Genomic DNA, 23,919 nt, shown 5'->3' on the forward strand with positions numbered 1-23,919 from the left:
GGCTGATATGAATAGCGCCATAGAATAGGACATGTCAGTCTTATTGTCCGACTGCACACAAATGAGGCCAACTAACTGCTGACAGCACATGTGGCACCTGCAATAAATGCTCTGACTGCCTGCACATGAGAATCTGTTCAGTGCTGCCACGTGGCACCTGTCCAACTGCCCACGACTGATTGGAATTGCCTAAACTGACATACAAGAGTGCACAACTGCAGGTGACTGCTCTAGAATGCCCAGACTGACAAGAAATGCATGCAATCTGCCTATCTCTGAGGAACAGCTGTTGAGGGGATAACCATATCTCTGATAGGGATCTAGGTAGAGGGCAGGTTTGGGCATAGTGTGGATGCATGCGCGAGAGAGACCTGATGAATAGGTGGCACCTTGACGATGGACCTGCAGTGAACGTGTCCCTGCACGCGTGCACGCATTCGCACACAGGTATTATGAACAGAAAAGAGAATGAGAGGTATTATGTGCATATCAGTTGATCTTTTCATGCTTGGTATGTTGTGTTGGTACTTGTGCATTGTTCAAATTAAGCTCTTTCGTCTAAAAGCTGCTAACATGTTTGTAGGTTCTCACAAAACACTTGAAGGGCAATAACGAGTCATCAAAGCAAACAAATGTTGATGTTAATCTATTAGCACAGGTATGAATGGTAGATGACATGCATATGGGTATGCCTGATTTAGTGCAAATGTAATAAATGAAATTGATCGTGTACAGCTGAGACAAGAGTTGAGCGCTTTAGCCTCCGAAAGAGCATCAATCACAGTTGTCACCACAGGTTCCAAACCCACGGGTAAGTATCCTGATTTTGCTCACAACTCTGCCTAATGGTCATGTGATTATGTACAGGAAAGGTTGTGTGTGTGATATTGTGTAAATACATAAGTTGGCAACAATTTTCATAATTATTTGCATATCATGAGCTCTATAGTTTAGTTCTGCTGGATAAAGTCCACTCGTGATGTCCTGGGGACAAACAAGCATTTTGATACATTCTTGGCTAGTCCACTCTATAACCGGAAGATAATGATAAGTTGCTGCATACACAGGCTGGAGAATAGTTAAGAAGAGATTGAGTAGGTAAGAACCGGCACTCATAAGGAGGACATTAGGGCCTAGACTTGAGTAACTGAGTTAAAATCGGAAATATTGTGCCAACTTATTTGTTAGACTCCTGCTGGTGCGAAGCCTTGGAATGATTTTCTGTTGCTTGTACTACATGGATGCTCTCATGTATTGAAAGGATTGTGGATACCCAATGTCAACCAGGCCCTTGTAGATATGAAACATACAGTTGTAGGTACTGTGTGTGTCAGATCACATGAGGGAATTGAGGTCTCATGTTTTGTAGGGGCCCTTCATGTGAGAAAAACTCAATGTCAACCAGGTCCTTTTAGTGATGACAGATACAGTTGTAGGCACTGCGTGTGTCACTTCACATGCTGGAGTTGAGGTTGCATGTTTTGTGGGGACCTTTCAGTGCTCACATGGCCAGATCATATTGGTGAGTAGATGCAATTTACAAATTACGACCTTTTCATATCCATACACAGAAAAGAGTAGCAAGCTAGCTCAGGACCTTCTGAAGTGGAGCTAACTTAAGTCTAGACATGAAATATTGTTTGTGATCTCCGTACAGAGGCGCACAATGATTTAGATGGAGGGTGGTTAGGATGCCAACCTAAGGTGCATCTTGATTTATACTACATAATGAAACATGGCAGCTGTTTTGAAGTTTGCTGACAACCAATTGAGGATGTAAGGGGATTCCAAGGTGGCTCTTCTCTTTATATTGCATGCCCTCTTTTCCATTTTCAGGTTGTCCAAGCAGGAATATGCAGATAGCTAAACTAGATTGCACCCCAGCTATTGTAGAGCATTGAAGGAGATGTGGTTTATTTGCACAGTTTTAGTACAATTCCAAGTAAACTCTAGGGCAGTTGTGTGGCAAACAGCTCACAAACTTCTGGCTGTACATATGAGCCTGCACATCATGCATCACCCATGTGCCCACAAATAAATACCCTTATGCTTTGTGGTGCTGCTGTGTTGGGCATCCCCCTCATGCACTCTGCAGCTCGATCATCGGCTACTAAAATGCAGGGATATCCATCACATGCATATGGTGACCACCATTGGATCCATGGTTTTTTAATTATGTCAATCAAATGTGTACGACAGTGTGATTCAGACCTTGGATCTGAATCATACATGATTTTATTTTGTAACATATTTTAACAAATTATGAGAAAAATAGTGAACTCATAACCATCTCCAAAACAACTTTTGATGATAGATATCATTTGCTAATTGCCAAATAAAACGATATGTGCATTGTGCAAAGAACAAAACACATGATGCACAGATTACAGAATTGAAGTCTGAGTCAATATAAAAGTAATTGAGATCAAGCCAACAAGAAAATCATAAACACTAGAGGCATGCCAACTACAGAGTAGATATTGGGTACTCAAAAGTAGAGACTGAAAACTCAAAAGAACATCCAAAAGTAAACTATAACATGGCAATAGGCTATAAGTTGTGGACATTGGACATTAGTGACTACCAATAGTCATTGTTTAGTCATCATCTTCAATATCCTCAAAAGCTTTTCTTCCTTCTCATCCTGCTGTTCATCATTCTTATCATGTAGACCAAGAGAACTTAGGCGAGGGATATCACTTGTGCTTGCTCCCACTGTCACGTGTATACAAGCTGCTTTGTATGCTTTGGAGGCATGTTTTTTAAGATTCATTTTCATACGGAAAATGCATATTGTTATGGAAATTTGATGAGTATGATTCAACCCTTGGGGGCTGAATCATATGTGGCCCTGAGTTTATTGTTTTATGAAAGCAAGGAAATACACACTATCTAGAGAGTTGTGAAAGCTCAAACTTCAAATTTCAACTTTCAAACTTCATTGCCCGTGTATGCCCTTTAGAACCCTGTTTTTAATAGTGGAGTATCTTTGCCCTTTTCTATATGGGTATGAAATCATCGATTTCCCTAGTTCCATCAACGGTACGAGTAAGTTTTCAACTATGTTTAGAAGCAAGTTATTCCTCCTCTTTCTTTGAATAATAGAAAATGTGCTCCAATTTCTCTCAAAAGGGTAAGCACTACACTCTTGTGTAAGTACTCTTATGGCCTATTCTTGTAACTTTGGCATGCATATCCCAGATGTCTCTGAGTGAAACCATCCTCCTTGGAAAGGGTGGCAGATAGAATGATTTATGACAAATTACAGCAAGCAATAAATACACAAATCTGAAAATGCAAAGTTTACCACTTAATCTTGGATAGTCGACACTAGCTTGGCCCCAATAATTGGTGCCCCTTGCGGTATTTCTTTATCTTGAATTACCAGAAGATTGAAGTATACTAAGACATGGGCCAATCTTCTTTTCAATACAATTTCTGTCAAGAATGACCAACACTTTATAAAATCAATTTGCCCCTTCATTGTACTACAATCTAGGCACAATTGGGTCTTCAATCTCTTGCATGCGGGCCACAATAAATTGAGAATGGACTACCTCTTGGATTAGCCACAAATTTCTTGCCTTTAGTTGCTACATCGAGTATAATGAGGTGGATATGGAAACCCTGATTTTTGTTGCAAATTAGGGTTTCAGCAACAATTTCATCAATTGCTCTTCAATTGGTTCTAGACGTTGCTGAGAACCATTGTGCCTCTATCAATTTATGAGAGAGCAAGTTGGTGAGAGAGAATTTTCTGATTTTTGTTGTGAGAAATGGGCTGAATCTGCTGTTATCACCCTTGGGACCAACTAGAAGGCTGTTGTGTGCTGCCAAATAGGTTGGAAATGCAGTTGCCCAGCCCTGGATGTTGCCACCAGCATCATGCATGTCTTGGATGCTTTGCCTGGCCTTGGTCTCCATTCTCTTGGCTGGAAATGCCATGAATCAGTAGGCACCCACAGTCTGCAGCTTTTCTCCCATTTCTCTCAATCTCCACCGGCTTTAGAGTGAGAATGGCTAGAGTGACCTCCACCCAGCCCCAACAGCCCTTTCTTAGCCTTGCATGGGTAAATTTGACAAGTGGTAGCTTGTTTTGCTACTTTGCACCTTTCTACTTGCATTTTTCTGCATTAATTAATTAATTTTCAGAATTTAACTTCTGAAAATTAATTAATTAATCCTTTGTCCCTGCCGAAGTACTAACTAGTGCCTATTCACAATTAATGTGCTAACCCCCATGGAACATTTAATTTCCCCAACATTAATTGCCTTGAGCCAGCATTAATGTATAATTAATGCTTAGTCCCCTAATGTCACAATTGGACATTTTAATGGCCCAATTAATTGCCTAGACCCAAACTGACTCTAGGCACCCCCAAGTACCTGTCCAACATGATTGTATTCAACTTTTGCCAATGTCACCCACTGCTCACTTGGGGTATTTAGGCCGTCAACGTGACTTAACTGACTTGCATTTCACATGTACATCTTAAATGTGCACAACTTAATAATGCCAAAGCTAAGCATTACAATATGCATCATTGTGACAAACCTCCCCCTTGAATCCTTGCAATAGTACTGGATCATGTTGCAATGTGACAAAAGCAAAGCAATAATGAGTTGGAAAAAGCTGCTGTTCAGACTATGCTTTTGCCAAACACAGTGAAATTTCGAGCTAACATATCTAAGTCATGATAATTGACAAAAAATGAAGCATAATTACTACTAGAACCACATGGGATGTATTTATTAACTCTAAGGTACAAAGTGTTTTAACCAAGCAACCATAGTAAAGCATAAACCATGGTTGAACTATCAATGGTATGCAATAACACCTTGTTGTCCATAAAAACTAGATGAATGATTATCCATTGAAAACCAACAATTGATAATCAATCTCTGATGATCATAATTTGATGCAAATGTATAGTTTTAGAGTTGTGGTGGAAACCATACTCATTTGCATACTAACTATAGTGTCTGGTACACCAAAAAGTGACCTCATGGCAAATGTAGTGTTAGCAAGTAGAACCTTGGATGCATGTTGAATGCATCCAAGATCCACTATGTACATGAGTTGTCCATCACTAGAGGAGTGGAAGTGCTACCTCCGCCTTGAGCATTGGGCAGTGCTCCGAACCTCTCTTTGTATTAGGTAGTGCTCTATGTGAAGAAACAACCAGGGTTTACACTGAGGAAACATAGAATGTACGACCATGATAGAAACACAAAGACATAGACAATGATGAGAAAAACTCAAACCCTTAAATGCAAAATGCAAAAATACAAACACAAATAGATAGAGAAGGAGAACTTTGAGGTGAATGAATCAATGCACTGAATGAATGTAAGAGTGTACTGAATGCTCAAGGGCATAGTAGTAGAGTGTTGGAGTGTGACATCCACTAGAGATGGATCCTAAGTGCTATAACCACTAGTTGGAGATGAGACTGCTAAATAATGAAGGTTAGTAGACTGGTCACCAAAACATAGCAGTCGGAGGTTGAAATGTGGTAAATGTAGCAGTGTACGATCAAAGAAGTGTGAAAATTGATCACCCAAGGCAAAGAACTATTAGGCAACAACAAGAGAGGTGTTTGTTGATGTAGGTGGCCTATTGGACAGGAAAAACACGGTATTGCATAGTCACTTGGTGGGAAAGATGACAGCAGCATGTCCCTTGGTACTAGATGTTGAAAACCTATGCTGATCAGGTGCTATGATGATGTAGCAGATGGAGACCTCCAAACAATAGGGGGATGGTTGGAAACAGGCCACCTAGGGCTTGGATGGTGATGGGCTCCAATCAATGATGGCTGGATAGCAAATGTAGGTGGTTGATGGCTGAAATCTGCACGGTAGAGTCGTGAGTAAGAAATTTGCATAAAAAGATGGGCTGAATGGTGCACAACCAGTCTATTTATAGATGTGGATGGACCCTTCCAAATTAGGGTTTATGCAGAGCCTCTCTCAAATTGCTCCGTGTGGAATTTGGATACAGACATAAATGTGAATTTTGGCACAAAGGTGATGTTTGGATGCTTACAATATTTTGAAGAACATTATGTTGTAAATTTTTGAGAGCTGGCGGTCTCACTCCTCTGCAAATTGTAATATACTTCGAAGTGAGGCATGGGCAACATGATTAGTTGCCCTTTTCTGCTTCTCTTATGATCTCCGAAGTGCATGTTTGATTTGCTAATAGGCAACATCCATGTTTTCCACAGACTTATTAGTCTTAAAAATCTTATCCTTGTATACAAGCTTGGTGAAATTTTCTTTCCACCCTCAAAAATCTCAAAAGGAGCTTTATGAGGGGAATTATGCACCGTGTCGTTGTATGCAAACTCAACCAATGATAAAAACTATTCCCACTTGCCTTATGGTCTAAGTATAGCACCCCAAAAGGTCCAAAATTGTAGAGTTTGTCACTTTAGACCGAACATTTGTTGTGGATGGAAGTATGAAGAAAATTTCAGCATGGTAGACATATTCTCAAACAGCCCCTTCCAAAACAAACCGATCATCTGTGGATCTCAATCACTCATGATCGACTCATGCATGCCATGCATAGTTGCACTCGTACGTAGTACGAACTGGTTCGTACTATACGGTTCGTACCGTACCGTACTATACGAATTTGTATGAATTCGTACAAAAAACAAGCACTTTTTTTTTGGGGGGGGGGTGGTTTGGGCGTGGTTGTTGTTGTTGGTGGTGGTTTGGGTTGTTGACTGTTGTTGTTGTGGTGGAGGTGGTGATTTTATAGCCTTGATTGATCAACCAAGAAAGGGGGTGAAAGCTTGATTAGACTCCTCATACATGTTTTGTTATGATTTATCCTAGAGCCAAAGGCCATACATAAGGTATTCAAGCAGCTCCAAACGTTTCTAATTGATGTCCCATCATTTTTCACAATATGTTAGTGTCATCAATAAATAAATTCAGCACCATTTGAGAATCATCAAGTAGCTTAATCCTATTGATTTTACCTTTGTTCACAGCTCATTTTGCACCACCCAACCCAAAGCATTAGTACACATTGCTAATAAAACTAGGCCAGAGGATAGCTTGGCCTAATGTACCTTCTAAGAGTACACGAATTAGTGAATGTACCATCGGTAGCTACTTTAGCCTCAGCAATGCCAAACAAAACCATAACAAAATTCATAAATCTTTTACCAAAACCTTTGGTGGTTTGTTTAGTAACTGTTGGTCTCATAGGTCATTTTGGCCTCTTGTAGACGTTAATAAAGCATCTCATGTCATTTCATCTCTCTCTCTCTCTCTCTCTCTCTCTCTCTCAAGCATACATGCCTCTTATTTGTATGATCATTCATGTATGATGTATCCACTCCTATGTATGTATTTGTAAGTTGTAGCGCATGTTGCGTATGCGGCATATGCCATAGAGGTTTTGGCGTGTTACCCTCAAGTATTCATCTTATATACTCCAATAGCATTGCTATTTAGACTTTAAACATTTGTTCTATCATCTATAGTTCAAAATAATGAAGTTAATTTTTTTTCGTACTAATAACGTACCGTATCTTATAAAATCTTAAGGTACCATTTAGTACCATATTTTATCGTACCGTACCGTACCGTACTTTTCGTACCTGACAACTATGATGCCATGATCTTAAAGATATGGTGCACAAACAACTGTGCCATATGATGAGCCTTGATCTTCTTTCTTACATGACTAAAATGGGCTGGCTTATTGAACCTACGAATAATAGTCCAAATCCCATTATTCCTTGTAGGAGTCCTGGGAAGTTTAAATATGAAATCCATAACAATGCTCTGTCAAGGTCTATGAGGTATTGCCAAAGGATGCAACACGTGTGGAACCTTTTGCCTATCATACTTGACCTTATGACACACAATGCATATGCAAACAAATTGATCTATATCATGTCTCAAAGCTAGCCAATAGTAGAGGTGCTCCATTGTCTTCACCATAGAATCAATATCTCTAAGCCTTGCATATGGTGAAATATGACTCTTAATCATTCCTTTCAGTCTCAACTTCTTTGTGACACATGATTGCCCATGCATCATGAGAAAGCCATCTCTCAGCATATAATGCTCATGCCTCTAGCCACTGCAAAGCTCATCATACACATTGGCGAAATCCAAATCAGGACGTATAGATCTTTCATGGCATCCAACTAGTGTGATAAACCATGCTAACTATTGAAATTTGAGGCTTTGTCGATAATGCATCAGCCGTTGCACTCTTCTTACCATCGATATGCACAAACTGAAAGTGAATCATAGGAAGTTTGCACATCTTGGTTTGAGTAAGAAAGTAACACAAAGTCTAATGATTTGTCTACACAGTGTAATTAGCACCTAAAAGATATTGTTTCCATGTGGAAAATGCACGAATTACAAGTGATGTTGTCCGAATAGCCCCAATGTTGTTACCCCATGCCTCACATTGTACTACAAAAGATTTCCTAAGAGCGGATAGCGCTAATATTGGATTTGAAGTCATCTTTTCTTTTAGCTTTTCAAATGTTGGAATTTCCGTAGTTGTGCATTTGAAAGCCACTCCCTTCATTTGCAAAATATATGCAATGGATATGCAATTTTAGCAAAACTACAAATATACTGTCTACAATAAGGACATAAACCCAGAAGACTACAGACCTCATGTACATTATATAATTGTGGCCATGACCGTATTGCCTCTCCCTTTGCACGATCCATTCATACCCGATCAACCGATACAATATGCCCCAAGAGTGGATCTCATGCAAGGAGAACTCCCTTTTCCTATCATTAATAACTAGGTTGACACGTTCAACTAAGTAAAGGAGTATGAAGTTCCATATGCAATTCTTGCATGCTTGTTATGTAGCAGTTTTGTTGATGGTGTTTAAACATGTGATATGTTTTAAAGTCAAGTACGTTTGTAGATAAGATTTAGTGTTGTCTAAATACATGGAGAATCTTGAAAAGAGAATATGTATACTTACATAGTTCAAGTCAATGATGGTGAGTTTGAATATTTACTTTTTTTTGCTATGTTGAATGAGTTTTCTTCTCTTTAAAAAATAATACTTTTTACATCGTGCTAGGTGTTCGTATAGGTTTTTATACCTGTCACGGTTGCATTTTTTTTTACCGAAGGTGGCTTACTCAAAATTCCTAGCCTTGTCTATGCTATTAACTATTGCTTCTATGTTAACCTCGAAGTTATCCTTGAACGGCTAGAATGTTTCGATGTTTTTCTTCATTTTCTTGACAGAACTTTTTTGGTGTTGTTGGATTCTTTTCTCGACGTTGGTCGTTTGTCTTACATATTCCTTGCCATTTTTCTTACATCTTATGCTATAGATGAAGTACTTGCTTTTGTGTCTCTGCGTTGGCGCTTCTGGATTGGCTTGTGGGTTTTGGTTGCATATGGTGCTAGATGATATGGAAGTATTTGAGTTGGTGGTAGGACTTGCAATGGTTGAGGTTGTAAGTTTAGCGTTGGTAGAAGATGGGTTTTTTCTTGGTTTGATTTTGTTAGCATTTCAACGAGAAAAGTTGATATTGTTAGTTTTTTAAAATAAATATTTGAGAAGAAGTCGTGTTTGAGAAGTTATCTATTACGTAGATTATGTTGTTGAATGGATTGGAGTTGGAACCGTGTTTCTCGGTGTACCCTTCTCTACTCAATAGGTATGTAACCTTCTCGATCGTTACTATACGATTGTCACGAACGTGATTGTAGTGGTTATTTTTCATGTAATCTTCTAGTATGTCCTTGCCTTATTTTTTCGTAACTTCTGCCAATTGGTTGAGTGCATAGTTGTCAAGTACGAAAAGTACGGTACGATAAAATATGGTACTAAATGGTACCTTAAGATTTTATAAGGTACGGTACGATATTAGTACGAAAAAAATTTTAACTTCATTATTTTGAACTATAGATGATAGAACAGATGTTTTAAGTCTAAATAGCAATGCTATTGGAGTATATAAGATGAATACTTGAGGGTAACATGCCAAAACCTCTATGGCATATGCCGCATATGCAACATGCGCTACAACTTACAAGTACATACATAGGAGTGGATACATCATACATGAATGATCATACAAATAAGAGACATGTATGTTAGAGAGAGAGAGAGAGAGAGAGAGAGAGAGAGAGAGAGAGAGAGAGATGAAATGACATGAGATGCTTTATTAACGTCTACAAGAGGCCAAAATGACCTATGAGACCAACAGTTACTAAACAAACCCCCAAGGTTTTGGTAAAAGATTTATGAATTTTGTTATGGTTTTGTTTGGCATTGCTGAGGGTAAAGTAGCTACCGATGGTACATTCACTAATTCGGGTACTCTTAGAAGGTACATTAGGCCAAGCTATCCTCTGGCCTAGTTTTATTAGCAATGTGTACTAATGCTTTGGGTTGGGTGGTGCAAAATGAGCTGTGAACAAAGGTAAAATCAATAGGATTAAGCTACTTGATGATTCTCAAATGGTGCTGAATTTATTTAATGATGACACTAACATATTGTGAAAAATGATGGGACATCCATTAGAAACGTTTGGAGCTGCTTGAATACCTTATGTATGGCCTTTGACTCTAGGATAAATCATAAAAAATCATGTATGAGGAGTCTAATCAAGCTTGCATCCCCTTTCTTGGTTGATCAATCAAGGCTACAAAATCATCACCTCCACCACAACAACAACAGTCAACAACCCAAACCACCACCAACAACAACAACCACGCCCAAACACCCGCATCCCCAACCAACAACCACACCCCCCCCTCCCCCCCCCTCCCTCCCAAAAAAAAAAGTGCTTGTTTTTGGTATGAATTCGTACGGTACGGTACGATACGAACGGTATAGTACGAACCAGTTTGTACTACGTACGAGTGCAAGTATGGTTGAGCGAGATGTAAAATCCGTAGTGTAGCTGCTCAATTGGGTATGTTCCGATGCCGTTTGTTCTTGTGTTCAAAAGTGCTTGGGCCGTGCTTGTTCATAGTGCATTGTCGATCGAGTCTTCGTACTTAAGTTTGAGTTTGTCGAGTATGTATTTGAGGAGTCCTGTTGCATATTAAGTGCATATGAGTTAGTGTTGTTGTTTCAAGTAAAAATAAAGGTTTGGAAATTTGTAGGAGGTTGTGTACTAGTTGCGATCTTGTCATTTGATGCAAGACGACATTCATTGTTGAGAATTTGAGTGGATGCGGCCATTAGTTTTTGGATGTTGTTGTACATTGCAAAGCCGTTGACGTATGTGGATGGCTTTTGCCCATCAACATTTGCCATTCTCATCTGGTTTGTCGTTATGTACTTGCAATTTTGTGTATTTATAGGACGGTTCTTGATCTGTTGCGGGGTGTTCATGTGGCTTTGAATGTATCACTGGAACATTTGCATGCATAATGTGGTTAGGTAAAGTAATATATTTGTATTTGTATACATACTAGGTATCATTTGGATTATGTGCATCTCATCTCAAGTCATCTTTGCCTTGACGAATGATGTGTATCTGTAATGGAGAAAATGAGAAAAGCACATTAGTATGTTGATAAATCTAATAGTAAGACAAGAAAATTTAGAAAATACATTAGTGTATTAACAAGCGACGTTTGAAAGAAGGTTTAGAAGATTGCTTTATTACATGCGACAAGAAGCATATGAGATTGTTGTATGATGAAATGTGTTGTGTTTAATCTTTGTTGGTTTTTTGTTGAGCTATGGTGTTTCTCTACTTGAGTCATGGTGTCAGGAAGGTGTTGGAGCGAAGGAAGATGGATTTGGACGACTAACAATATACAAATTTTTTCTTTTAATTACGCGGGAGAGCATTATGTAGACTAGCCTAGGCGTGAACATGCTTCTTATGTGTAGAAGTGCTTTTTGGTTGACTGTAGCTCCTTGTGATTTGTGACCGGTGATTGCATATGTGAGTGTCAATGAGAACATAGATTTATGGTACCACTTGCAATTCAATGCCTTGCATTGATGCTTGCTATGCCATAGGGTGAGCTGTTGGTTTGTTGATTGGATCAAGACTTGGATTCCTAATATCATTTTGTCGTTTGATGTGTCGATATAGTTGATCTTACACGTTGCACCATTTGTTGCATCTATGGTGAGGTCAATATTCTCAGTTATCATTGTAGTCGCTCCAACTGCGATCTCCTCTCTCTCGTGGAAGTTCTTGTTATGTATCTAGGTATGCAATGCTGGCCCGCCGTCATTTGCATTTGTCTGTGCTTTGATGATATGGATCTGTTCAGCTGTGTAGTATTTGTATAGAATTTTCTTATGGTAGTTGTGAACATATTCCTTGTGTGTGCATATGATTGTTGTTTTTAGGTCGACAAAATCTAGGATGTCCGTCTTGTCGATCATGCATTGATATAAGCATTCATGTATCTCTTGCTATGTTGGTCAATGATGCTTGATCACTTGTAGAAACTGTAGAAATGGCAAGTTGCATATGTGCCAAACTGAGGTTTTGAGAGTGTGTTGCTTTGCATGGGCCCAATACGATGAGGAGTTGATGTGACATTGTTTGCAGAACTCGATTTGATGGTTGCAGATAGGCAGTGACTATGCAAAATCGCCAAATAATATTACGAGCTTATTGCTGAATGGACTGAGGAGTGAGCCTTGATAGACGCTCACTACTTGTTGCACTATTGTATCAAATGTTGTCCTTGTTAACATGGCCATCTCCTCAATGATGATCGCGTCAGCTTCTGTTATTGCAATGTAACATCGTCCATCTCTTGCAACTGTACTAGATATTGCTGTGCATATTTTGGTATCTTGAATTGGTAGTGGACCGTGGTGGATAGGCTGCATAGTCTAGTTGCAGTTTCTCTTGTGCTTGCTGTGTTAACAGTACGGTCTTATTCCTAGCAATCAGGCTGTAATTGTAGTAATGTATGAGGATGCTCTTTCCACTACTTGGTGTACCACCGATGATGTGTAGGCCGTATGTCGCATTGATGAGGTAGTTGTAGACAACTTGTTGTTCTGTTGTTAGAGTATTGTTAAGAATTCTTTGAGGTCTTCCTCATTGGCTATGAGACCACGGAGTTAGCACTCGATGTAGTATGATTGTGCCAAGTTTTGGGCACTTATTAGTTCACTCTCTAAACTAAAGCTTGTTTGTTGCAGTACTGTGTTAAAGAAGAAACCTTCAGTTTGGTGACCTAGGTGAAAATCTGTGAATTGTGCCAGTCTCGTATGCTGCTCTACGGTATTGCCATAAGCGTTGTGGAGAGTAGGTTCGAGATCAGATGTAGTAGTGGTTTTGTTGATAATGTAGTTTTTGTGGTAGTGATAGAATGTTACATGCTCTACCAGGCACAGTAAATGTCTATAGGATGCATGATGATATACCCTGTCCTTGTAAGCTTTCGCTATTGTATTTGTGTAGGGGAGCTGTTGATGTACTCCATAGACTTGCTTTGTGTGACTATCGAGATTTGCATGCAATGTAACGCTACCTTAGTGGGTGACACTAGCTTGCGCAATATTGCAGCTGAAATTACTTTTTACTTGTTTGAGTCCTAGTCTTGCAGTCCCAGTCTCTTTGCATCTTCTGTCTAGATGTTTAACTTTCCAATCGGCTTCGCCTTCATTGCGTAGTTGAGCAAGTAGTAAGAGATGGAAGAGTTTGTTACTTGTTGAATATTCATGTGCGCTCCCTAGAGGAGCAGAAGTATTGGGTGATATGGTATAACATTTCGATGCTCATCTCTAGGACGGTAGTAGATGTATCTTTGAGTTTTAGGGTCTATTGTTGGTTCCGGATCGTTATGTGAGGCATATGGATATTTGTACTTGCATTTACTGTGGCCATTACTTTTACTTATGTAGCAGACATGATGACACCTATGAATTTGCTTTGCCATGATGAGGGCTCTTAGTTTTCTTGTCAAACTATAATGATCATCGTTGGATGGAGTGTACACGCATATCTTGTTTGTTGTATTTGTAACATTGGCCTCATGTAACTGTAGGATTACATGTGCATGTAAGGAGCCCCTATGTTGGATCTTATACCTAATGACATGGTGCTAGACGCGCTTGCAAGCAGCTCTGCCAATAATGTATTGGTTCGAAGTCAAGGTGGAGCTTGGTGTGGAAGAGGATGGCGTACTCAATGGGGCAGTCTTTCCATGAGAGTTTAGGATGAACTCCTTTGCAATGCATTCCAACTTATTGATCTCGGCCCACTTGTACTGGTAACCTTGTCTGCAGTGAACGCAAGAAACAAATGTGGCATGCCCCATATGTTGACCATTGTGATAAGGTCCTTCAAGTTACGCTGGTGCCAAGATGGGTATCTCAGTATTGAAGCGGGAATATTATAGCGGAGGATGTGGCAGACAACCTTCTCATTGGAACTGTTCTTATTTATGTGCTTGTAATTGTTGATGTCCCTTTGTAGACAAGTTATGCTTGTGTTGTTCGTGATTAAGACAGCTTGTTTTAGGTGGTATAGAATCAGGGTGTAAGGCTTGTGCAAGGTGTACACATAGAATAGAGTTGATGCGTGTATCTTGATGCTTTCAATAAGATAGATGTTATCATCGTAGGCGCCATGGCCAAGTGAGAATTTAAACAGAAACACTACATTTTCCAAGGTGATATCTAGGCAGGGCGAGCTTCTTTTGCAGGCAAGCCATCCGTCCTAAACGTTGCTGTTTTTTGTACAAGATGATTATTATTCCATCGTATGATACATGCGAACTCGTGCTGATTGGCTCTTTGGAATGCTTGATGTTAGCTTGGCTTGACAATATTATCGAGAAAACTATAACCTCTTTCATTCTCACTTATCCTTGGATGTGGATGTTCTGCTATAGCCATGTACTTTTGGCTCAGTGGATTATGTAGCATGTTGAAAGTGAACACATCCGCAATATCAGATATAGTGAAGTCAATTCTAGTAGATGGCTGTGAAAGTGATGCATCATTCCAAGAGATTAGAGAGTTTTCGAGAATTGATCAATGGTCCAAGGTTTCATTCACAATCACTGTTGTTGTTTTGGAGACCGAGATGGATGTATCAATGGTGCTTAAGAGTTGAAGCTGTAATGGTTTTGCATTGAGAATTGATTTTGTGTAGTCTGGTAACAGTGAGACCACATATTTATTTTTGTCTTTATTCGCAAGACGTGGTCGGTATTTCATTATTATCATATTGACTCTATGTTGCTGGCATGCAAGGATGAGAATAGTGCTTGACAAAGTCGTTGTTACTTGTATTTCTTCTGCAGATGCATCGTTCTTTTGCGAGATGACAGCATGATGTTGCATTGTGACTATACCACATGATGCACATGTTGTTAGTGTTCCAATGATGCTTTCACATTTTATTGCCCAAGATGATTCGAATTTGTCTATATCATACCAAGTTGCAGCAAGCATTTTAAAGATGTTTTTCTACAAGCCATAGTTTTCCTTTCTTTAGAAGTCCCGCTTTGTTTTTGCATAGTGTCTGTTGATGTTGATGAGAACAATATATTTTTATCATTCAACTACACTACACTTGTTCATGAAAACAACATGCAATACTTCGTAATTACATATTTAGAAAAAAAAGCCAATTTATCTCATTTACGTGCGAGAATGATGATTTTCAATTCTTTTACTTAATAATAATTCAAATAAATAAATAAAATCAATAAACACTAAAATGAATAAACATTAATAATACTTCAAAAAATAAATGAAATGAGAAAACATGCTATATAGCATGTCGAAGAGTTGACATAGGTTTCTTCATATTTAAATAATTACGGGAGAAGGTGCCATTTCCCCATCCATTAACAATATACCATTTGTTCAAAAGAAACACGATTTCATTTTTTCCAATATGTTTGAAAGATTATTATGTTTTCGTTTTTTCCATTACTTAATTAACTATTAGCTACTACAAATACTACTGATACTACATAAGTCTAAGTAATTAACTAATAATATTACATCTACTAATACTACTAATAAGTTTAACTATTAATACTACAACTAATAATTAACTATTAACTACTACAAATACTACTGATACTATATAAGTCTAATTAATTAACTAATAATACTACAACTAACACGATATTAGAGAATTCAAGAATCTCCTAAGTTCCCTCTCTCAAATTAGAAATAAAGATTTGACCATTTGATTGAATTTTAATCCCTTTTTTGAAGATGGAACTTGGTACTATCGACTATATAGTATCTAAAAAAGGTTTCACCTTCAAAAAAGGGGTAATAATTTGACCATGTGACCAAATATTGACCATTCTATAAATTCCCAAAGTATATGAAAATTTTCAAACTCTCTAAAATAGTGTTAACTACTGATACTACTAATAACTCTAACTAATTAATTACTCCTAATATTACTAATAAGTCTAACTAACATATGTCTACTGAAATAAAAAGGATAGAAATTGAACCTTTTGCCAAGTAACATTATTGATTATTGTGTATATTAGTTGACCTGAACTAACATTTATTAATTAATAATTAAGTAATGTTACTAGTTTTTATGTTTATTAGTTGAATTGAACTAACATAATGTTGACTAATTAATATGTTTATTATATTGATGTTGATACGTTTATTACATTGACGTGATCAATTCGTTGGATATCAACGAGACACGATGAAATGATGAGACAAATGACGGAATTGACAAGATGAGAAATGACAACATCAACGTAACGTACATCAACAAGATGCGTTCACTAACCTAGATGGAGAGTTGATGTGTGATGAACGGTAGCACATGGAGCAAAGCGCCATAGAGAGCATGGAATGCCATGGAACAACACCTTGTGAGATTCCAAAGGATATTATGTAAGTAAGAAAGAAGCTTTTTAATAAACCAAGGAGCATTACGTATTTGAGAAGTGCCTGTTCGTGAAGAAGGCTACCATCCGTGGAGCATGCCACTTAGAAAAGGCCACCATAGAGCATGGAAAGAAGCATGATGGCCAAGAACGAGTTGGAGGACCCATCGTTGACCCTTTTTGTAGAGAACTAGAGAAGCAGGAGATGTGTAGGTAGGGCGTAATGCCGAGACGAGCTCTTAAAATCCAGGGAGTCAGGGATATGTACTGTTGAGACCGCGGACTAATAGCCCACAAAAGCATAGAGGTACGCTAAATGAAGTGAAGACAGCATAGAGGTACGCTAAATGAAGTGAAGACAGCAATAAAAAACGAGAACTAAAAAGCGTAGTCTCGTAAACAAAAAAGCGTAATCTCGTAAGAAAAAGATTTTTAATGATATAACGAAAATGAAAGAAGAGTTGAAGAAAAAAAGATAGAAAAATTATGACCTTAAGCTGAACGTGTATTCAGCTGATGTTTATGCAGCTCATTGAACACTAGGTCCAAATGTTTCTTGTGCTCCTCCTTAATCTTTGAATTCACCATCATGTCATCAAAGAATGTATCCACAAAAGCTCTATGTGGTATAAATATTTAGTCCATCATTTGATTAAATGTGGTGGGAGCATTCATGAGCCCAAATGGTATGAAAAGAAACTCATGAAGTCCAAAAGATGTCTTGAAAGTTGTCTTTGACATATCCTCTAGCCTTATGCATATGTTATGATACCCACTTTTTAAATCAATACGGCTGAAAACGGCCAACTCTTCTAGTCTATCCATAATGTCATCGATCCTAGGAATTGGAAATCAATTCTTAATCGCAATCTTACTTAATGCACGGTAGTCAATACACATATGTCACCGGCCATCTTTTTGCACTAAAATTGCCGATGGGGTAAGATATGAGTTGGAAAGAATCAACTCCTTTTCCAACAGCTCATTAACTTAGCTTATAGTCTCTTGTTGGGTTGCACTCATTCTACATTGTGGCTTATTAGGAGGGGTACTCTTAGGGATCAAATCTATACCATGATCTTGCGGCCTTTTAGGTGATAGCTGCCTTGGAAGTGACCGAGAAAAGCAATCAACATACATTTTCAGAAATGAAATGAGATCCTTATGCAACTTAGTTACATTTGCAACATTTTCAGTACCATCTTTATCTTTAGCAAAGATCAAGCACGCTGAAATATGATTTTACATCACTTTAGAGATGACTGAAGTGGTGATAACGGGGAAGGACTCCCCTTTTAATTTTACATCAAATGTATGGACCTTGCTCTTATGATAGAGAGTTATAGCTTTGTCATGGGTATTGACTATTGTATGCAGGTGATAGCACCGAGGTATTCCAAGTTATACATCACATCCTTCCAATGGTGCTATAGCCTATGAAGAACTCTTTGTTGTGCACATAACTTTGAGTGTGTAAGCAAAGCTTCCAATGGTAGGAGTGATGAGTTTTGTATGTCCTTTGCATGCCATACCAATCTTGTTATGTTTCTCGACATCTAGATGGGCGCTAGTAGTACTGGTCATAGTGGTCAGGAGGTGACTTAGTGCGAATGCACAGAGGACACCTTGGGTTTAGAGTAGTCAAGTCCTATAAATAGGACTCAAGGCCCTATTATGCACATTCATTGTGTGACCACCACTCTTGGACTCTTGGCGTGTTGGCTGATGCATCTGTACATCGGGATGGTGTGGGATGGTAGTATGGGACGCCAAGTTCCAACCCTTGGAATGTGGTCGTGGCTTGGAGTGTTGCTAGCTCCCAAGCTTGGGGGTGAGCCTGTTTGGCTTTATAGCTAGGAGGTGAGTGTGATGTCAAGTTCTTTTTTATGGTAAGTTTGGCTTGTGTAATGTCTCATGTGGAGCTTGGATTCTAGGGGACGCCTCATTTGTATCAGAGCTTCAAACTTGGAATTGGGCTCCAGATTCAATGATGTTTATAAAGCCACTTTTGCTCGTAGAACCGTGATGGTTTGCACTTGACAAGGTACGCCTTTATTTCGTTAAGGGTGGCATGGGACACTATCTGCGGGAGAGTTGTGCACGGGGGGCACTTGTTGTGGGTGGTGGGTACGAGAGCAAGGTATGTTTTGTACCTGTGTTTGGATTTTGTGTTGGAGTAAGGCTAGCACGCAATAGTTTTTTGGTCGTTTCAATGGTTGGAGTTTGAGGAGCTGCCACTCTAGGGCTATGGCAGACCATTGTTGGAAACTGAAAATCTTGTAGCCCGGATTAGGAGCAAAAAAATTTCATTTATAGTAACTTAACATTTAGTGTTAGTGCGAATATTGCTTTAATGTTATTATAGTATTAAATGTTATGGGCATTTGACATTTAATGTTGCTGTTAATGCTATAATTAATTTTAATGTTAATGTTTTCATTAATGTAAATGTTAGCTTTAATTATTATCGATGTTACTGTTTGTTGTCATTTATGGGTTTTGTAGAGAAACGCCATGATATATATGAGAGAGAGAGAGAGAGAGAGAGAGAGAGAGAGAGAGAGAGAGAGAGTCCTGTGTCGTGGAGAAAGGTTCCATGTGAACAGCAATTGGACATGGGTTAGTCGATCCTAAGAGATGGGGCAGTCCTGTGTTGTGGAGAAAGGTTCCATGTGAACAGCAATTGGACATGGGTTAGAGAGAGAGAGAGAGAGAGTTTACGAAAAAAAAAGAGAGAGAGAGAGAGAGAGAGAGAGAGAGAGAGAGAGAGAGAGAGAGAGAGAGAGAGAGAGAGAGAGAGAGAGAGAGAGAGAAATTTTGTTGCAAACAAGGAGAGAGATAAGTGTTGCAAACAGGGAGAGAGAGAGTATAAATTCTTTGGTCCTGTCTTGTTTGGCTTGCAAACATTGTAGACAGGGAGAGAGAAAGTACAAAACTCGTGGCGTGTCCTGTTTGGATTGTGTTTGTAGACGATTGCAGATGAGGACAGAGAGAGAGAGAGTAGGTGAGAGAATGATTCAGAAGGAACCTGTTGTCTCATTGATAGACTTTAATGGTGGTTGCCTGCTGCAAGCGTGAGTGACATGATTGGGGACGGATAAATGACTCATTAATTTGTGTGGTGGCATCGGTTGCTTGCAAGTGTGTGATTTGGTAGACACGTGACATGGTAGGCATAACCAGGATTGTCCTATTTTAGTAGTTGACAGGGGGCATTAATGCTTCAGACATGTTCTAATAATCGATGAGAATTAGGTGTTGGCTGGCCTTCTACTTGAAAAACGTGATTCTTGGAATTTAGCCATATATGAAGATTATGATTTATTAAGAAGATTAAAGTCTTCCTTTAAAACAAATTTCTTAAGACACCTCCTCTTTTTTCCTTTTGAGACGACCAGGTGGATTGTTGGGATTGAATGGTGCTAGACTTGGATCTTTCAATCCAACAATACCATCATATCATGGATTTTTGACTTATGAGCCTTGACCATATTGATGTCATTCTTGCCATGCATGGTTTTTAAAAAATTATTCATTGTTTATTATAATTATAATTATCACATAGTTTCTTTTCAGCTTGATGGTTGTTTTTATGTGATGAAGGGTTGTTTATCCTTTGTGATCATAGAAAATAATGTACATATAATTTCAATAATGGAGTTTACTTAGTGTTTTTCTGATCCAACTGTTACTATTTATATTTGTTTCATTGAAAAAGTTAAATTATTTAATAATCGATATAATTTGATTTATTTCAATAATAATCTTAATATAAGTTGAAATGTGAGTGAGTATAAGATATGATATTACATAAGTATGTTGAGATTTTTCCGTCTGAGTTACTTGACGGACTTCTGCTGTCTTGCAAAGCCTTAGACCTTAGGATGCCCGGTACCAATTCTGTCTCCTAGCAAGCTTATAGGTTTAGCGTGAAAGAGGAAGACGAGATAGCTAGGAAACTTTAGAACTACTTGGCTAAGGGTTATATTGAGCCGAGTAAATCTCCATAGGATGCGCCTTCTCTTCTCACCAAAAAGAAGGATGGCACGATGTGCTTCTGTGTCAATTACAAGGGTTCCAATAAGGTGACTATTAAGAATGAGTATTTGTTGCCAAGGATGGATAATCTCATAGATTGACCTTGTGGTACACGTTATTTCACTAAAATCGATCTAAGGTTCGGATACCATTAGATACAAATAATTTTAGACAGTGTCCTGAAAATTGCATTTCGAACATAGTACGGATATTATTGGTTTTTGGTCCTACCTTTTGGATTGACCAATGCTCTCGCAACTTTCCAATAAATGATGAATGATCTATTTTGTTCGTATTTAGGAAAGTGGATAGTCATTTTTCTTGATGACATCCTTATTTATTATAAGTTGTTGGAGTATGCCAAACACTTGCATATCGTGTTATGTCTCTTAAGATGAGAATAATTATTTTCTAAACTATCCAAGTGCAATTTTTGTTGCACGAAGGTATTATATTTTGGTCATGCTATCTCTATTGATGGCATATGAATTGATCTCGAAAAGGCACAAGTGATGCTCGATTGGTCTACCTCTATGACCATAAGGCATGTTTCATTACCAAAGCCACTTTCTATAAGAAATGCATCCCTCAATGGCGGAAGCATGTCACTATCTTCATGTAGGCTCTATGTGATGGATTGATCCCACTGTCTTCTGAAACTATAGAAAGTTGTATCACAATTGCAAATTGTTTTCACAAAACCTTAAGGCAAAGCAGAAACAGAGAGAATGAGCATCCATGGGAGATTTGGTCTTCATTTAAGAATTTTTAGATATCATTAAGTGGGAGATTGTAAAGAAGCTATAGGAGTCGTGGTTAGTTGAAGTTCACAAGAATAAGAAGTAAAAGAGTTAGAATATATTCGTGGATGCTCAATAGTAAGATATGTGGAATGCTTGGTGCATCGACAACCTTTTGTTCGTTTAATTGGCAACCCACTAGAAGCTAGTAGATAATCTTTTTTAGGTTCTACAGGTTTTTTTTTGGAAATTCATTAAGGACTATGCTTATATTGTTGAACCCTTAACAAGCTTGTTGAAGGATATTCGAAGCAAAAAGAAGTACGTTAGTTTGCTCGTTGTTTAGGCTAGTTAGCCCGACCAATGTTTTTAAACATTGAAACAACTTGTTACCACTGTATTGATATTATAGATTATCAACCCAAACAAACCTTTTGAGGTTGATATGGATGCGAGTTATTATGCTTTAGGTGTTATTCTTTACCAGGATGGCTAACCTATCGCCTTTGAGGGTTGTAAGCTGGCCGATGCCCAAACATGTTATACTGACAAAGAGAAAGAATTGTTAGTGGTCATCCATGCGCTTAAAGTATGGCATGATTATTTCTATGGCTCCTTGCTTATTATTTTGATTGACCACCACTCTTTGAAATATCTATATAATCAGTCTGATCTCTGTAGCTGTAAGGCGAGATAGGCAGAGCTTTTGTAAGAGTTTGACTTTGAAATTTGCTATAGGAAGGGCGCAACTAATATGGTTACTAATGCTCTTAGTTAAATTTCTAAAGTCAATGCCTTGTCATTCTTCGAAATTTCAACTAATTCCTATCTTTCTCTCAAAGGGGGTTGCCAAAATGATCTTCACTTTGCTAAGATTTGGCAACTAGTTCAAGAAGAACCTAGTAGCCTAGGAAACTTGGGCGTCCTAATGCTCAAAGACTGGCTACTGAGAGAAAAATAACGGAAAAGTTTTTCATTAAAAAAGGATTACTTTTTAAACAAGACAAAGTGTATGTGCTTGATGATTAGGATATTTGCAAGAAAATTATGTATGAGTGTCATGATGCGTCGAGTGCTGGACACCTTGGTATACACCGGACTTTGGCCTTGGTTACTCATTATTTTTATTGGCCGCATATTAAGACTATGGTTAAGTCTTATGTGCGTGAGTACCTGCAGTGTTAGCTTAACAAAGTTGAATGACACAAATAGGTATGGGTGTTGCATCATTTATAAATCCATGATAGAAAATGGAGTAGCATTTCTATGCATTTTGTAGTAGGATTGCTCGTACGAATCGAGGTTACGACGCAATGTGGTTTGTGGTTGATTGATTGATGAAAATGACATGATTCAACAAAGACGAGAATAAAAAGCCATGAGTTGGCTGGTCTATTTGTCGAGAACTTTATAGACTTTATGGTTTACCCGATGAAATAGTTAGTGACCAGGATGCCAAGTTCTTTTGCCATTTTTGGCAAACGGTCTTTCAAAAGTTGAAAACTGAATTGTTCTTGTCATTTTTGAAACATTTAGAAATTGACGCGGGCAGACCAAACGAACAAACCAAACCATGGAGGATATACTTTGCGCATATGTTTCTCATAGACAATTTGATTGGGAGCATTATCCTTCTTAGATTGAGTTTACTTATAACAGTGCTGAGCATTCAACTATTGGTTATAGCCCGTTTATGCTCATGTATGGTTATGAGCCAAAACTGCCGATTGCCACAAAGCTCAGGGGGTGTGAAAATGCAGTCCGTAGTTTACTTTTTGCACGATATGTATTAGATATTGGTGATTGTGAGGAAAAGCATTAAAATAGTCTAAGATCGTGCTACGTTTTATACTAACCATAGGAGCTAAGAAACACGTTTCTTTGAATTTGAAACTTGCGAAAGTACGAAATTTTTTTGAGAGTAAAAACCATGGGTGTTTTTATTTATTTATTTATTTTTTTGGTGAGTTGGAACCCAAAACATGGTTTTTTTGACAAAAACTATTGGGCAATGTTAAACATGATGATGATGATGTGTAATGATTCGTGACGGCTCAAGATTTTGGACAAGACACTGATTTTTTAATGATTTTGTTTAGTTATTGGACTTTGTCAATCTATTATCTATTCTTGTCTTGAGATTTGAATATTATACGATTTTAGTCTCATTTATGAGTTATTTATGATATATTACGATTCATTCTCGATTTTGACATTTTGTGAGTTTGTTTTGAAATGAGAATCATGATATTCTTTTGTTCTTGACCCTCCTCCTTGATTGAGTGGTGTATTCAAGA

At 38.2% G+C, this 23,919-nt stretch overlaps 1 protein-coding gene across 1 annotated transcript in view; it reads left to right on the top strand.

The window, feature by feature from the left end:
* LOC148020566 (uncharacterized) overlaps window positions 1–23,919 on the top strand; it is a 131,685-nt gene that overhangs the window by 38,607 nt on the left and 69,159 nt on the right. The window contains exons 4-5 of the mRNA XM_087698341.1: window positions 584–658; window positions 736–811. Coding sequence (XP_087554467.1) covers window positions 584–658; window positions 736–811 — 151 coding nt within the window. The remainder of the gene's footprint in view (window positions 1–583; window positions 659–735; window positions 812–23,919) is intronic.

This window comes from Lygodium microphyllum, chromosome 18 (genome assembly GCF_053477565.2).
Source record: "Lygodium microphyllum isolate KBCC chromosome 18, Lygodium_microphyllum_v1.1.10, whole genome shotgun sequence".
In the NCBI taxonomy this organism is placed as follows: Eukaryota; Viridiplantae; Streptophyta; class Polypodiopsida; order Schizaeales; family Lygodiaceae; genus Lygodium; species Lygodium microphyllum.